This window comes from Zonotrichia albicollis, chromosome 8 (genome assembly GCF_047830755.1).
Source record: "Zonotrichia albicollis isolate bZonAlb1 chromosome 8, bZonAlb1.hap1, whole genome shotgun sequence".
Classification (NCBI taxonomy): domain Eukaryota; kingdom Metazoa; phylum Chordata; class Aves; order Passeriformes; family Passerellidae; genus Zonotrichia; species Zonotrichia albicollis.
In genome coordinates this window covers 6,254,304-6,269,515 of record NC_133826.1, presented here as the reverse complement: position 1 = coordinate 6,269,515, position 15,212 = coordinate 6,254,304, and the positions used below count along the sequence as shown (strand labels likewise).

The following is a 15,212-nucleotide window of genomic DNA, read 5'->3' as shown; positions in this document are numbered from 1 at the left end:
GGACAACCAGGGGACACTAATTGTTTGACCAGGTGCACATCCCTCCTTAAACTGCAGCTGAATCCAAAAGTTTAGTTCAAACAACAGCAGCTTCTGCAATGGAGCTCCCTTTAATATCTGTAATGCCCTGAAAAAAGGCTTTGTGGGGACATCCCCACAAAGTGCCAGGGAGAGGTTTCAGGTACCACCTCAGCAGCAATACTGGTCTGAACTCTCGTGTGGTGTCCTGAAAGGGCAGTCTCAGCCTGGCACAGGTTGCCCAGAGCAGCTGTGGTTGACCCATTGTTTCAGGTGTGGTTAATACACATTAATGCTCCAGGAAGAAAAGTGAATTTAACACGGATTTTATTACCCTATCTTAAAAACTCTTGGCATTCTTGATACAGCTCTCAATCCAGTGAAGCAATGAACTCTTTTTTTTCCCACAGGTAACATTGTTGGCAACCTGGGACACTCCTTTTTCAGCCAGAGCTTCCTTGGAAGCAAAGAACACGGAGGGTTCTTGTACGTTGCAGCCACCTATCAGTCCCTGCAGGACCTGGTGCTCCCAACCCCACCCTACCTGTTTGGCATCCTCATCCAGAAGTGGGAGACCCCCTGGGCCAAGGTGTTCCCCATCCGCCTGATGCTGAGGCTCGGAGCTGAATACAGGCGTGAGTATTCATCTTCTGCAGGGCCGTGGGTGAATTCTGCTCCAGAGCATCCCCAGCCATGGAGTGTTTCCTGTCAGAGCCACCAGGCTCCAGCAGGCAGGGGAGGGCTGTGTGTCAGAGCCACAGTGCAGCACTCAGGTGGTGGTGGGACCTACGGCCTTTTTACAACTCTGCTGGCTCATCAGGGAGGGTTTTGTGGCGATAAATCTAGTTCTGAGCATGTTTGGATCCTTTTAGTACCTGAGAGTTATGTGCAGAACAAGTCTGATTAGCTGGTGTGGCTAGCACTAGGTAACTTTGAGATGTTAAGCTCTTTCCATGCTGAAATGAAAGACCATTTCCTTTTAGTTTTTTAGAACCATGTTCATTTGCCAGAGAGTAACAATATGTGTGCAGGGGCAACAGACTTGGCAGTTTGTTGCAAAAATACTGTTGGAACTAATAATAAATAAGCTGGAGAGAATGTTTCATCTGAACAAAATCTTAGCAGTTAGCATGAAATTGGCATAAAGTTAAGTTAAAATAATTTTCAAAAGACATTTTCCATTGCTGGAGCGAAGACATTACTGGCAGTCTGTCCACCATGATGGGCCAAAAATTGTATGTCTTACTCATCTTCAGTTTTAATTGGCATGTCTCATTAATCTAAATTACTATGAAAATGGTCTGTTGCTAATTTTTCCCAGAACTCTTTCAGAACATTTTAAGAAAATAAGTTTTATAATATACTGTGCAGAGATTTGTCCCTTTAACTTTTAAAGTTTTGAGCACATCGGGAATTTTCCACAAAATGTGTGTTTTGCTGGAGGAGAAAAATAAAATCCTCAAAATTTGCCTTCTGAGGATGAGGACTGAAGGTTAAACTTGTCCAAAGAAACATTCATGTTAAAGGTGTGTAAGTTTTTGTGTGTACCTGCAGGCATTTTTGAAGTAGTGCATTTATTCCCATCAGTATTTAGAAAAACAAACAAAAATGCTCATGTTTTGGATGTGACATTTGTTTCTGAGCACAGAAAGCAGTATTTTGATAGTGACAAGGAAAAGTACCTGGGAAGCCAGGCTTTGCATCATTCCCACAGCTGTGGTTTGGATTTAGAGGTATTCCCTTGAGCTGTGCCAGTTGTGGCTGCAGGGCACTGCCTCAGTGTCTCCCTGGGAGGTTTCCTGGCTTTCCTTCCATCCTCCTTGCTGCTGGAGCTGTCAGATCCCAGGCACCTGTGCAGTGCTGGCTGTGCAGATCAGATGCAGGAGGCCCTGGGGTTGCTGGGTGTGCAGAAAAGATCTGCTGAGCACCCACAGATCAGCCCAACAGCCCAGGCTCAGGGAATTCGGTGCATCTGGGATGGAGCTTGAAACCAGTGTTAAACGCAGGAAATTCAGCCCTTGCTGGTGCCTCAGGGCACCGTGCAGGGGTTGGTTGCCTGTGGTGTGTGGTGCTTCCAGGTATCAAATCAGCGTGCAGAGGCTGGAGCTGATTCCCATCAGGAAATCCTCATGTTATTCACATGATGCTGAGCGCTCTGCAGTCCCTTCTGGCCACACTGGGAACTGGGAGTGTGGCATTTGGGGAAATCAGGCTGAGTGTTTGCCTGAGGATAGCTCAGGAATCCTCCTTCAAACATGTGTTTAGGAAACCTTGGCATTATGTGCCAGAGCATGAGTCATGTTCCAGGCATTGTGGTGGCTTCTGCTGCAACATAACGTAATGCAACCAGATCCAGAATTGCATCACAGATGTTTGACAGGCATGGATGTCAGCCAAGGAATGCAGATATTTTACATCACTGACATACCGTGAATGTCCTTTAAATGGTTTTTGATGTACCCCTGTGGAGTTTGCCTGATGAAATAATGAAAACAGGAAATAAAATAATCTGGGTTATCACTTGAGTGTCACGTGTCAGCCACAGAACTGAAAGACTGATGATGCTGTAGTGGAGAGCAGCAGGATGGTTGTGCAAAAATAGAAGCCATTTCCAAGAAGGACTTAGAAAGGTCATCTTTGCCATCAGGGCCCAGGTCACTCAGTTCATTCTGCAGTGTGGCATCTGTAAGCTTTCCACATAATTATTCTTGTTTCTAGAACAGTGGGCAAGCAGCCACGGCACATGAGGTCATTATAATGTTGAACCCTTCTCCTTTTTCTTTTTAAATTCCAGTTTTCCCAGTCTCTTCTTTAGCTGCTGCTTACTGCATTCAAGTGAGGACATGATATTTGGGTCTGGTTTTGCACAATCTGAGTATGTAAATTTCCATCTGACCTGTTCTTTTCTGTTTTATTCCAGTTTATCCATGCCCACTCTTTAGTGTCAGATTCCGTAAGCCTTTGTTTGGAGAGACTGGACACACGATCATGAACCTCCTTGCAGTAAGTCTGAGATGGAATCTGTGCATTCCATTGGTGTGGGTGGATCTCTGTGGGGAGATGGGGGCTCCAGGTAGCAGCTGGAAGGCCCAGGAGATGCAAGAGGAAGTAGTGGGGATTTGGGTGAATTTCCCTGCTGTTACTGAGAGTGCATGTTAGCTTTCAGCAACACAGTGAATTGTAACAAGGTTCCCAAATCAGTATCCCAAACCTGGCTGCTGGAGGATGTTTGGATTTTGAAATAAGTGCATTGTTTGCTCAGACTGCTTCCTCAGAAGTGCTGGGTCATCACAGTGTGCAGTCACAGGTCTCTGATTACATCGTGCCCTGACTGAAGGGATGTTATTATCTCTCCCTACTTGGCAAATATTTTCAATATAGGAAATATTCTTTGATGCATGACTTAATCTCACTGCTAGAAAAACTAATAACTCCATCTAGTAACAGAACACAGAGAGCAAATTTTCTCACATACAGTGATGATATTCAAGGTTGGAGAACATTAATTTTGATATAGGAGATATTTTTTTCATTTGTGTACTGCAATTACATGGGTTACATGCTGTGGTGTGTCTGTCCCTTCCTGCCTTCCAGTCACTGATTACAGTTATTTGAATGGGCTAAGTAGTAGTCACCAGGATAGTTATGAAACCTGCAGTGTTAATGATGATCATCATGCCTGACTTGAAATCTTGTTTTAATTCTCAGGACTTCAGAAACTACCAGTACACACTGCCTGTGGTCCAAGGTTTAGTGGTTGATATGGAAGTCAGAAAAACCAGCATCAAAATACCTAGCAACAGATATAATGAGGTAATGCTTATAAAACATACATTTGTGTACAGTTTCTTTGTGATTGGAGGACCTGGGATCTAGAGGAATTTTTATTTTATTCACTACCACTAAGGAAAAATGTCTCAAAAGCAAATAGCAACTGTGTGAGGCACACAGCTTTTGGAAGTGAATGAGCCTGGCTTCAGAGGAAGAATGTAATTCCATTTACTATTAATTAAACTCTTAAACTCTTTTTCTTCAGATTTTTGAACTGTTTACATCAAGTGTCATGTGTTTGATTTGAGCAATTTGACAAACTTTACACTTGAGGAAAACAAGGAAGAAAACATGCATTAGCTTTTCTCATTTGTTGTGTGTTCCCACTCAAAGCATTTAGTAGTATTTGTTGGATTGCTGATTATTTTATGTAAAAGTTCCCTCAACATTGAAATTTTATACTTGATTTCTGGTGTGAAAAAATCAGTCAGCATCTGTAGGAGTTAGTGCTGCTAACTAGAGAAAGCTGGGGGAGGAGGTATTTGAGCAGTAATGAAAGGGAACAGTGGAGAAGGGATTGATTTCGTGTTCTGTCTGAAGAGAGGGGGGATAACTTGGTGGTTTGAAACCTGTCAGAGCTGGGGGGAGAGCAAACCTCCTGAGCAGAATGGTATTTGTAAAAGTTCTTGTAAGATCAGAGCAGAATGCAGCTTTATCTCAAGAGGGAATTTCCCTGCAAGAAGCATATGAGTAAAATAAGTGAGTAAAAAAAAAATCATTGAATAAAAAAGTGTTCTTTTATGAAGTTTGAAAAAGATGAAATTGATGAAGATAAAGAGTCTGTTAAAAGGTGTTTTAATTTTTGATGCAGTTGTGCCAGAATGGGAGAGGTCAGTGAGGTTTGAATGAATCCAGTCTGGCACAGGCAGTGCAGTTCAGTGTCAGCTGGGCCTGGTGTTTGCAGGGTGTCAGCTCCACTTGTGCCAGGCATGGGCTGAGCAGAACTGGGAGGGAATTCCCAGTGAAATTCAGTGTCAGAGTTTCAGAGCAAAACTCTGAATTGTGCTCGGGTTCCCTTCCCAGCGTGATGCAAGGATTCGGCTTTTTAAATGGAGAATTTGTTACTTATTTAACATTGTCCATTGCTAGTGATTCATTTGAAAAGTTGTATTAATGAGAATAATTCATGAGTTTACTTTGAATTAAGATTCACAGAATATTCTGTGTTGGGAGGGACCCACAAGGATCATCAAGTCCAACTGTTAATGGCCCATACAGGGATCAAACCCATAACCTTGGTGTTACCATCACCCTCCTCTAACCAACTGAGCCAGTCTCAAGATTAATTAAATAATAACACCTTTACTTTTATTTACTCAAGACTGTTACTCAGATTTTTTCAATATCTAAAAAGTGAAAAACTAATTTGAAATCTCATGTGTGTATTAAATGGGGAAAATTCAACCTACGATTAACAAATTCCGCATTAATATTTAGTTTTTCTATTAAATACATATTTTTGTTTTCAAAATTATGCAAATTTTCCAAAGCTTAGAGGGTCTTAGTTGTCTGTTTAATCCCTCAGCAAAGGTGACTGTTATTCCTTAATCAGCTGCCTTCTAAGGAAGCACAGTTGCCCCATCCAGTTGTTTCTTCTTGTGCTGAAGGCAACTGCTGGGCTCCACAAATGTGGCTGTTCTGGAGCTAAAATCCAGTTTCTGGAGCATGGCATGATCAACTGGATAATGCAAGACACTGATGTCTGATGCAAAATCTTAATTAAGTTTCCTCCCCAAACATTACACCTGTGCACATTTGTCAATAGCGAGCATCAGTTAATGTTCCTGACACTGTAATTAAGGTTTTACATTGGACTGAGAGAGACAAATGTGTTGTGTGTAGCCTGCATGCTTATGAGCTCCAGGAAGCAGAGGTGGGAGTGTGAATGCTGTTAGGAGATGTCAAATAATTCAGTATTTTTCTGGGTTTTCACTGCGGGGGGATTTGTGTCATTTAATTTGACTTTTTTTATTTTAAGCAAACATGTCATTTTCCTGTTTGGAACAAATTCCAGAGTTGGGTGACTCCCTCAGTTTTCTTTTGTATCAAAAATCACCAAGTCTGAGCCTCCATGAAGAGGAATAGTGGGGAAGAGAAACTATATAATCCACAAGGGTATTTTGTCAAGGTATCTAACTCAGTGTTTGTTAGATGATAGTCATCAGACGGGCAACTGTGCCACAAACTTTTTTGGATGCTTTCTGGAGGCCTCCTTTGCAGAGAAAGAAAATTTGGATGTTTTTTAAAAGTCTTAAATTGGGAACATTGATCCCAGTTTGACCAGTTCATGCAGGTGAAGCACAGAGACACTGAAGATTTGGTGTCTGGTTGTGGCAGCAGAGGATGAAACAGCCCCAGTCTGAGCCCACGTGGCACTGAACTGTGGAGGGGCATTTGTGATTTATGTAATTACAACTGCAGTTGGGTAAGCAAGCCAAGTATTTCCTCCCAGGGTTTTTCTCATGGCTTTTTCCCCCTGTGTATTTTTAAAACCAGGTAGAGATAACAGCTTTTGCAATTTCGGTAGCTCAGCCATCCCTTCTGCCACTTATCTTAATTGCACACAAGATGGCACTTTAAAGTATCCAGGCAGTAAAAGACCTGAACCCTCTTCTCAGAAGCAGTTTATGGTTCTGAGTGCTAAAGCCTGACATGGAATATGAGAACTTGAGAAGCTCCTGATTAAAGTGCTCCAAGAACCACCTATTTATGGAAGTGCTTGATGAGCTGGGTGGAAATGCTGAAGCTTTGTGTTTGCAGATGATGAAAGCCATGAACAAATCCAACGAGCACGTGCTGGCAGGGGGAGCGTGTTTCAACGAGAAGGCAGACTCACACCTGGTGTGCGTGCAGAACGACGACGGCAACTACCAGACACAGGCCATCAGCATCCACAACCAGCCCAGGAAAGGTGAGGGGAGCCCTGCCTGGGCTGCTTGGCCCCTGTGTGCCTGCCCCAGCTTTGGGAACTGGCTGCAGCTGGCTTTGGCTGGGTTTGACCCAGTTTCTGATAGAGAAAATCAGTCTGACCACTGGCGTCCCTGACTGGGCAGCTTTGTGCTGGAACTGGCTTGGGCAACACCTCTCCATTAATAATGAGAGCTGGCTTTGGCATTATGGGATGTGCAGGTGAGGCTGTGGTTGCCTGGGCTTGATCTACACTATGTGAAAGAAAGACCAGATTCAGTAAGGACAGAAAGTTCAATAGGAATAACCAACCACAGCAGCATTGTAATAATGCATCTTCAAGCAACTTCTCATTTTCACCTTAATTAGACCATCTAATTTCCAGGGTATATTATTGTTACAGTAGGCTGAAGGGCTGCAGCAGATGTGTGCTGAGAATTTAAATGTTGTGTGTTTGGGGACGTTTCTGGCAAAGACATTTATACAATCTCCAAATGAGAACAAGACAGAGGCTGATTTGGATGGTTTGCAAGTATCACTGGTGACTCCAGCAGGTGTACTGGCATGGAATATCACTTGGGACTAATGGTCTTGTCTGACTTCTGTTAACTTCACCTCTGGAACAAGAAGAGGGACTTCCAGGAGGAATTCATGATGCTTAGTAGTCATTGAAGATAATTCTCCTTTAAGTCAAGTGGCTTTGAGCTGTGGCCTTGCGGGTGGGTTGGTGTTAGTGTGATCCATAAACAGCTCACATGCAACCTGCCACCTGTGTGGGAACATCTGGAAGTCAGTTGTGTACTTGGTTGCCCAAAATTAGTAATTCTGAAACTCAGAGGTGTATAGAGCACGGAGAGGGAGACAAGTATTAACTTAGACAAAGTACAAGCATTAACTTAGACAAAAACTGTTGTCCAGTTTAGAAAATAACTGGGTGATTTGCCTTTGCATATCCAAGCTTATGATGTGCAATACAGACACCATAATTCCAAGCAGCGTTTGTCCTGATTCAGGGTGATCACGTCTCTGGCTGATGGAGCTGATACCTGATTCTTGGGTAAGGCAGTGCTTTGACAAAAGCCTCACTAAATCTCTCCTGTTGTTGTTGTTGCAGTGACTGGTGCCAGCTTCTTTGTGTTCAGTGGAGCTTTAAAATCCTCTTCAGGCTTCCTTGCCAAATCCAGTATAGTGGAAGGTAAGAACTGAACTGCTTGCTTAAACACTTCTCTCTTTGCCCAGCTCAGCTCTGCAGCTAAAAGGGCTCTCTCTGCTCATATGCCTTGGAGTCTTGCAACTCAGCTTTATCCTACTCCTAAGCAAAAACCACCCAGTTCCTTTAACAAGGAGGAATTTGTGCAGATGCTGCAAAACGGGGTCCCAAGAAAATGAGGGTAAGATACAAAATACTTGGCTTGGGAGCCTGTGATGGATTCACTGGTTTGGGTTGAATGAGGCAACCGTGAGCCTAAGAAATACAGAATGTGTAATCCACCAAGCAGCAGAGGAAGCCCTGCTAAACTTCCACTGCTTCCAAATAGCTCTGCAGTGTGCTGGGGTGTGAATGTGCATTGTTGGTGTGCTTGTGTGGGCAGAGAGAACAGGACAGGTTGAAAGCACCGAGCTGGCCCCTCTTGGGTTTGGTTTGTTGTGTCACAGAAGGGGCTGCCCTGGCTGCTCTGGCTGGAAGCTGTTGGTGCCTGCAAGCTGAGCTGGTAACCAACAGCTGTGCAGGCAGGAGTGCTGTAGCAGTGCTCCTGCTCTCAGTGCCCACTTTGGCCAGTCAGGCAAGCACTGACTTGTCCGCCACTCTCACTGCTGAGTGCTGCTTCCAGAGCCAACAAAGGAGGCCGCTCAATGGAGCAGTGCCATGTGGTGTTTCTGAGGGTGGCCCAGAGCAGGTGACAGGTTGTGAGGCAAACTCACAGGGACTTAACTACAGCTGACTTCACCTGGGAGCTGCCCTTCTGTTACTGTTGTGTTTTCCCTCATCAGCACTCAGCAGGTTTGCAGTTTAGGAAGGTGACTGTTCAGAAGTCTGGTTTTGGAGCACTGCTGCCCATGAACATTTCACCTCTGTTGCAAACACATGAAGGATGTTTGGTTTCTTTCTTTATAGACCGTGTTGGCATGGCTTATCTTGGCTAATGAGGATTTCTTGGTTCCTTAGATGGAGTGATGGTCCAGATAACTGCTGAGAACATGGACTCTTTGAGACAGGCCTTGAGAGAGATGAAAGACTTCACCATCACCTGTGGCAAAGTAGATGCTGAAGACCCTCAGGAACACGTTCACATTCAGTGGGTAGAAGATGATAAAAACTTTAATAAGGGGTAAGTAGAGGAGCACTTGATGTTGGTGCCTGTTAAAAATTTTAATTCATCTTGTAAGGCACATGAGTCTTCAAATCAATAGGAATTAAAAGTCTGCACCTCTGTTGTGAGTGATAAGATGCAATTAATTGTAATGAAAATGGAATTGAGATACCAGAGCTTTGGGGCATCAATTTAGAATATTGGCAGTGCTATGGATTTTTTTTGGCATTGCCAATATCCAGTTATTGGAAATCACTAATCTGTCTCCAACTCTCAGTGCTGAACCCTGCACATTGTGGTCACCTTGCACTGTTGGTGCTTAGTTTGCATTAAGTAAAGCTGGAAACAAAATTGCTGAACATCAACAGTACTTTGGACACTTGATAGTTAAGCCAAAAGGAAGGTGGATTTGGCAGCTGAAGTCTTTATGGCAGTAAAGTGCTGTTGTGATGGATTCCACATTTCAGGACTCAGACCTAGAAAGAAGGATATTTCTGTAGTTTCAGGCTTCCAGATCAATCTTAGGTTCTGCAATCAAGTCCTGGAACGTGTTAGTTGTGTTTTAGGTATTGATGGCCTACACTGAGTTAACAAATTAGCAAAAATCCAACCTGTATGAAATGCCTCATTGTTCTGTCAGAACCCTACAGGATCTCAGCTCTGCTGCAGAGCTTTGTTGGAAACCTCCAGGAAGCTCCTTCTGCACCTGCCTTGTGCATGTGACCCCTTTCAGGAATCCCTTGGATTCCAAGGTCATTCTCTTCTGCACAGGGCTCTGTCCAGCTCAGTTCTGGTGCTGAGTCAGAGCTCACCCTCCTCCCTCCCTTTTGCAGCGTTGTGAGCCCTATTGATGGCAAATCCATGGAATCCATAACCAGTGTGAAGATATTCCACGGCTCCGAGTACAAGGCCAACGGGAAGGTCATCCGCTGGACAGAGGTGGGTCTGTCCAGCAGCTCCCCCAGGCCCCACAGGGAGCAGCCTCAGCTTCCCCACGGGGCTGTGGTGCCTTTCCTGCCTGCACAGGGTGGCATCCTGCAGGATCAAAGGGATAAAACATCCTGCCCCTGACACAGCCACAGCCCTCAGGCACCAGCCAGCGCTGCTCCCATCAGGGTGTTCAGCCTGTGTTCAGATCCACAACACTTGCTGCCTTACACACAGAACAGTTGGTTTCATTTGCCTTTGGGTTAAAAGCTGCTTTTCTACATGGAGACAAATCTTAATATAAATTGTTTTTTAGAAATGTTATTTCGAGCCACTTTCTCTAAAATGTTGCATGTTAAAGTGTTGTGGCATAAATCATGCAGAAACTGCTTGCATGGCTGATGTTGCCTGTGACTCTGCCAGCACACAAATGCTGGTGTCAAAATATTTCTGTAAGTGTTTCACTTTGCCTGCTGAGGAGGAGCCAGGTTCCTTACTCTGCACTCAGCCCCCGTGTGCCCTTTTCTCCCAGGTCACTTGGGCTCAACAGAAACAAGTGCAGTGACCAAAACAGCAGAGATTTTCAGGCTTGTATTAAAAGTATAATTTTTTGAACTTAACATCTGTTTAAAAGCAGGTTTTTATTAAAACCATGTGCAATACATAGTGAATTTCCATAGCAAGGCTTTTGACCAGATCTAAGAGGTTTCAGAGGACTATTTAAATTTAGATCTTTCTTCTGAAGTTTTTATTTTTTCCTCCCTAAGGTGACTTGTCTTTAGGGGTTTTTGCTGGGCTTTCCTGAACAGTTACTTCTTAAGTCTTCATTTGTAGAAGTTTAAATGACATCCAACCTGAATTTTCTAGAAAAGCCAAGTGTTATGTCTTGTGTTGACTCTTCCCTTCAGGTGTTTTTTCTAGAAAATGATGAGCAACACAATGGGCTGAGTGACCCAGCTGATCACAGCAGACTGACTGAGAATGTGGCAAAAGCTTTCTGTCTGGCTCTGTGTCCTCATCTGAAACTGCTGAAGGAAGATGGAATGACTAAGCTGGGTCTGCGTGTTACACTGGACTCAGATCAAGTAAGTCTTTAATAGTTTGGGTTTAACTGGGGGATTGTTCTCTTGTTCATTCCCCAGAACGGGAATACACCACTTAAACCAGGAGAATGCTGAAGCAGTACCAGTATCAGATGCTAATCAGGTGCTGCTGGCTGCTGTTTGGTGTTTTGGGACATCTGTTGGATCCAAGGCCAGCCTGAATTAACACAGGCTTGACCCCCCTATGGCACGAGCAGCACCTGCTGTGTGCTCAGAGCAGACTCTTAATTGGCCTTTTTGCCAGCAAGTGTGAGGGTCCTGCTCATCCCAGGGAGCTGCTGAGAGAAAACAGGAGGAAAAGCTTCCTTTTGCTCAGGCAGCCACTGGGAACACAAAGAAGCACAAAGACAAGTGGAAAAGCTGCTTTAGTGCCTGCTTGATCCAGTTCAAGTTCCTGACTTCCCTGGGAGATAGCACAGCTCCTCCTCCCTTCCTGCCCCCTGACTCACAGCCTCGTGTCCTGTTCTTAAAAACCCCCTCTTTGTATTTTTTAGGTTGGTTATCAAGCTGGGAGCAATGGACAGCCACTGCCCTCTCAATACATGAATGACCTGGACAGTGCCTTAGTGCCAGTGATTCATGGAGGGGCCTGTCAGTTGAGTGAGGGGCCAGTCATAATGGAGCTCATCTTTTATATTCTGGAAAACATCTCATAAGAGGACTTCATTTTCTGTTCAGACCTGTTCCAGCAGCAGTTGTATCTGAATCATTTGCACTTTAAAACTGGAAAATTAAGCTTTTGTTAACACTATTGGGAAAGGGGGGGAGGGGGGTGGGACAGTTGTTCCATAATTCTAAATCTTCTATGCATTGTCAACAACCAGAGGATCAGGGCAGCTTCTATACTACAACATGGCTATGCTATCCTTGCAGCTAATCCACTTCTGTTACTGTTTAGAAAAATGCTCATGTTTAAAGACTTACAGTCGTGTACTCTAAATGCTCAAAGGGTGCAAAGATCACTGGGGCGTAAATAAAAAGTGAAATTCCAACCTTGTACTGTCTGTAGATGGACATGTAAGAAACAATCAAGACCTCCATTCTGACCTCATCCTAATGCCATTGTGGTTATTCTATAGACATTAAAATGTAACGTTTACATTGTTTTGACCAGAGTATTGGTTGAAATATGTTTGGAGAAGCCCTTGAGAAATAGGGAAAGCTTCCCTAGCCATAACCCTGTTTGTCTGTGCATCCAGAGGAGCAGGACAGGCAGCTCTCTGCAGTTGTGTGTAATAGGCTAGTTTCCTTTTCTCCTCTATTTACCACAAAAGTCTGTCACTTGGGCAGCTTTCTGTGATCTCCTACAACAACTCTGCTGTTCTGTACCTTGTTTACAAATCTGTCTGAAGCAGAGGAAAGATCAGCCCTGAAGTGCAGCTCCATCTTGTTCCTTGTCCCCAGTAGGTCCTGCTTTGAGATGAGTCCCAGCCAGGGCAGCTGTGTCCCCTCCCTGCTGTTCGCTGTAGTGTAACGCCAGTGTCACGTAACCCGAGCCAGCTTGTACTTCATATTGCAGCCCCATGTCCAAGCTTACCTGTGATAGCAGTGTAGAGTGGCTGTTCCTGCATGTTCTGCTGAAAAAAGGCTTTGTGGTCAGTTCTGAACATGTGCACTCGGCCCAGTGCTCTTGGTCTCACCTGAGAGGGCTTTGGTAAGGAGAGCAGCTGCTCCTGTCTGCCAGGGCATTAAGAAGCTGGAATTGAGCATCAGCCAGAGGAAATGTGGTTCCATGTTCTTACTGTCTCCATGGAAAGCTGCTAACCAGTGGCAAGAGCTGTAAGCAGGAGAAGGGGTTTGGTTTGTTTAGCCAGTCATGCAAAGCAGCTCTTTTGAGTCCCTCCCAGGAAGAGGGGTGAAGGTTTCTCCTCCTGTCTAGAACTAATTAATTTGGGAAGAGAGGTGCTAATTTATGGTGAACATTTGTGGTGTCAGACACTCCCTAATGCCGTCCGTTCTGGGGAGGCTGTGACACAGTAACACCAGTGGCCTTGCAAAGAGAAAGACAAGTGCCAGGCCACTGTGAGACTGAGGCTCTGGATTTTAAACAAATCAACACCACTGGCTGGCCAAGGGAAAGTACCTGCACAGGGATAAGTTTTATAGAAAGGCAGCCCAGTGTCTGCACAGAGTGCACTTGGGAATAAATGGCTGCTGCTTTTCAAAAAACAGAGTATGACAAATCCAATGTTCCCAATCACAGCCCTTGGAGAAGACAGGCCAGGGAACTGGGGCCAACTCCACAAGCAAAAGCTGGCCAGCAAGAGGGAGCACAGTACCTTTGAAGGGTGTCAGATCCAAGTGAACCTTACCTCTGGCATTTGGGACAGGCTGGGTGACAGTGCAGCTCATGCAGTGGCGCCCGCTGGCCAAAGCAGGAGCTGTGACCCAGCCCCTGCTCCTGTCTGAGCAGCCCAGCTGGACTGAGGCCACCTGATCCCCTCTGCACACTCTGGGACACAGCTCAGCACCACACGGTGCAGGCACGGTTCCACAGCTGGAAGAGCATTCCAGAAACTTGGTAATAATCTTCCTCCTAGAGCCTGCACTCCAGCTTTGCCACAGCAGCAGCTTTCCAGTTACTTTAGTTGCATTGTTACGCTTAATAATGCAGTAAAAGAGGTGAAAAATGTTTATCTTTTCTTCTTTTGCCCCAGAAGTCTTTTAGGTTTGGATTCTGTTTGTGCAAAACACTATCAACTGGTGACTGACATGTCTGCTTCAACCATAGCCTTTGAAATGACCTTAATTACCATGTTGTTAAGAAATGAGTACTTGTTTAGAAAAAAATTGTACTTTTAAAATTCAGTTAGTTAACACTGCAAAAAACTGCATATTATATTTTTATTTTCAACATGTAGTTTTGTATATTAAATTTATTGAAATTAAAAACTAAACACTGTATTGTCTTCATCTGCTCAGGAAGACAGAGGCAGAGCTGCCTGACCTGTCTGGACTCTGTTCTGTCTCCCAACCTGCCCATCCCTGGCACAGGCACATCCTCCCCTTGGAGATCCCTGCTTTCTGTTAGCTCACAGATTTAAAAACACAAACAGATTTAGTACCCTTGGTGGGATGCTGCTAATCAAAAAGCATTCCTGAAAATGCATCACAATCCAGTTTTCTTAAAGGAACAAAGTGAGACTATTTTCCCCATCACCTGGAAGAATTGTAAAAGCCTATTTTTGTAAAAATACAAGGAACATTTGGAAAGCAGCAGAGTCTTATGTACTTTCTTCTTCTTTAACTGAAAACCCCAACACCATAAAGGATGAAGGCACAGTACCTTTCTGCGCTGGACAAGCAGTGCAGCAAGCACAGCACACAAAACTGGGAGCCAGAACAAAACCAGAGGTTTGTAAACACCAACCTGCTGGGGAGCCCTGGGGCCTTTCCTGCAGAAAGGGACAGCCCTTGGAGCCTCTGGTGCCAAGGGTGTGCACAGAGGGGGGACTGGCACCCCTGAACTGCTGCCTGAGAGCTCTCCTCTGACCCAGCCCAAGCAGGCCTGGACAGGAGAGGACAGACAAAGCAGTAGCAGACTGTTCACTGAACCACGGCGGCTGCTCAGACACTTGGGAACAGGAGTTCTGGTGAAGGTCTTACCTGTGACTTAACCCAAGAGCTCTGGCACTGCCTGAGGGAATTTTTAAAGGGCTAAACCTTTCCACAGCACTCTGCATAGTTAATGTAACATTCGTCCTGGTGCTACAGCAGTAGTCCCACATTAAGGCAATTCTGTCTATTTTGGGCAGACCGGTCCCAAGCCCTGCAGCAGCGCATTCCCAGAGCCTCCCTTTGCCTTGGAGTTATTAATAAGCACTATGGCTGTTATCAAAATAGACATTAGGTTCAGTAGTGCATTCATTTAACATCTTTGGTGCTTGCAGCTTAGCAGCATCTTCCTGCCTTCGCTCAGCCCACGACTTCCAACATTCCCACGGATCTGGGAAAACAGCACAAACAAACCCATCAGAATTCCTTGCTGCAGTACAGAACAGATGCTCACAGCTCAAGGAGACATTGTATGGAAAATGCTGACACCAAGGGTCTGGATGGTCAACCAGGAAAATCAATGGAGCACAATTATTAAGCTCCAGTGATGGAAAGTGCT

The 15,212-nt window shown here is 44.7% G+C and overlaps 2 protein-coding genes across 5 annotated transcripts in view; one reads left to right on the top strand and one right to left on the bottom strand.

Annotated features, from left to right (window-relative positions):
- ZFYVE9 (zinc finger FYVE-type containing 9) overlaps nt 1–14,596 on the top strand; it is a 57,973-nt gene extending 43,377 nt beyond the window's left edge. For all 4 annotated transcript variants that reach the window (XM_074545794.1, XM_074545796.1, XM_074545795.1 and 1 more), the window contains 9 exons: nt 429–653; nt 2,939–3,021; nt 3,727–3,831; nt 6,610–6,760; nt 7,871–7,951; nt 8,924–9,086; nt 9,902–10,007; nt 10,904–11,080; nt 11,593–14,596. In XM_074545794.1, coding sequence (XP_074401895.1) covers nt 429–653; nt 2,939–3,021; nt 3,727–3,831; nt 6,610–6,760; nt 7,871–7,951; nt 8,924–9,086; nt 9,902–10,007; nt 10,904–11,080; nt 11,593–11,754 — 1,253 coding nt within the window. In that variant the 3' untranslated portion in view covers nt 11,755–14,596. The remainder of the gene's footprint in view (nt 1–428; nt 654–2,938; nt 3,022–3,726; nt 3,832–6,609; nt 6,761–7,870; nt 7,952–8,923; nt 9,087–9,901; nt 10,008–10,903; nt 11,081–11,592) is intronic.
- CC2D1B (coiled-coil and C2 domain containing 1B) overlaps nt 10,923–15,212 on the bottom strand; it is a 31,127-nt gene continuing 26,837 nt past the window's right edge. Inside the window, exon 25 of the mRNA XM_074545797.1 lies at nt 10,923–15,044. The gene's annotated coding sequence lies outside the window, so the exon portion shown is untranslated. The remainder of the gene's footprint in view (nt 15,045–15,212) is intronic.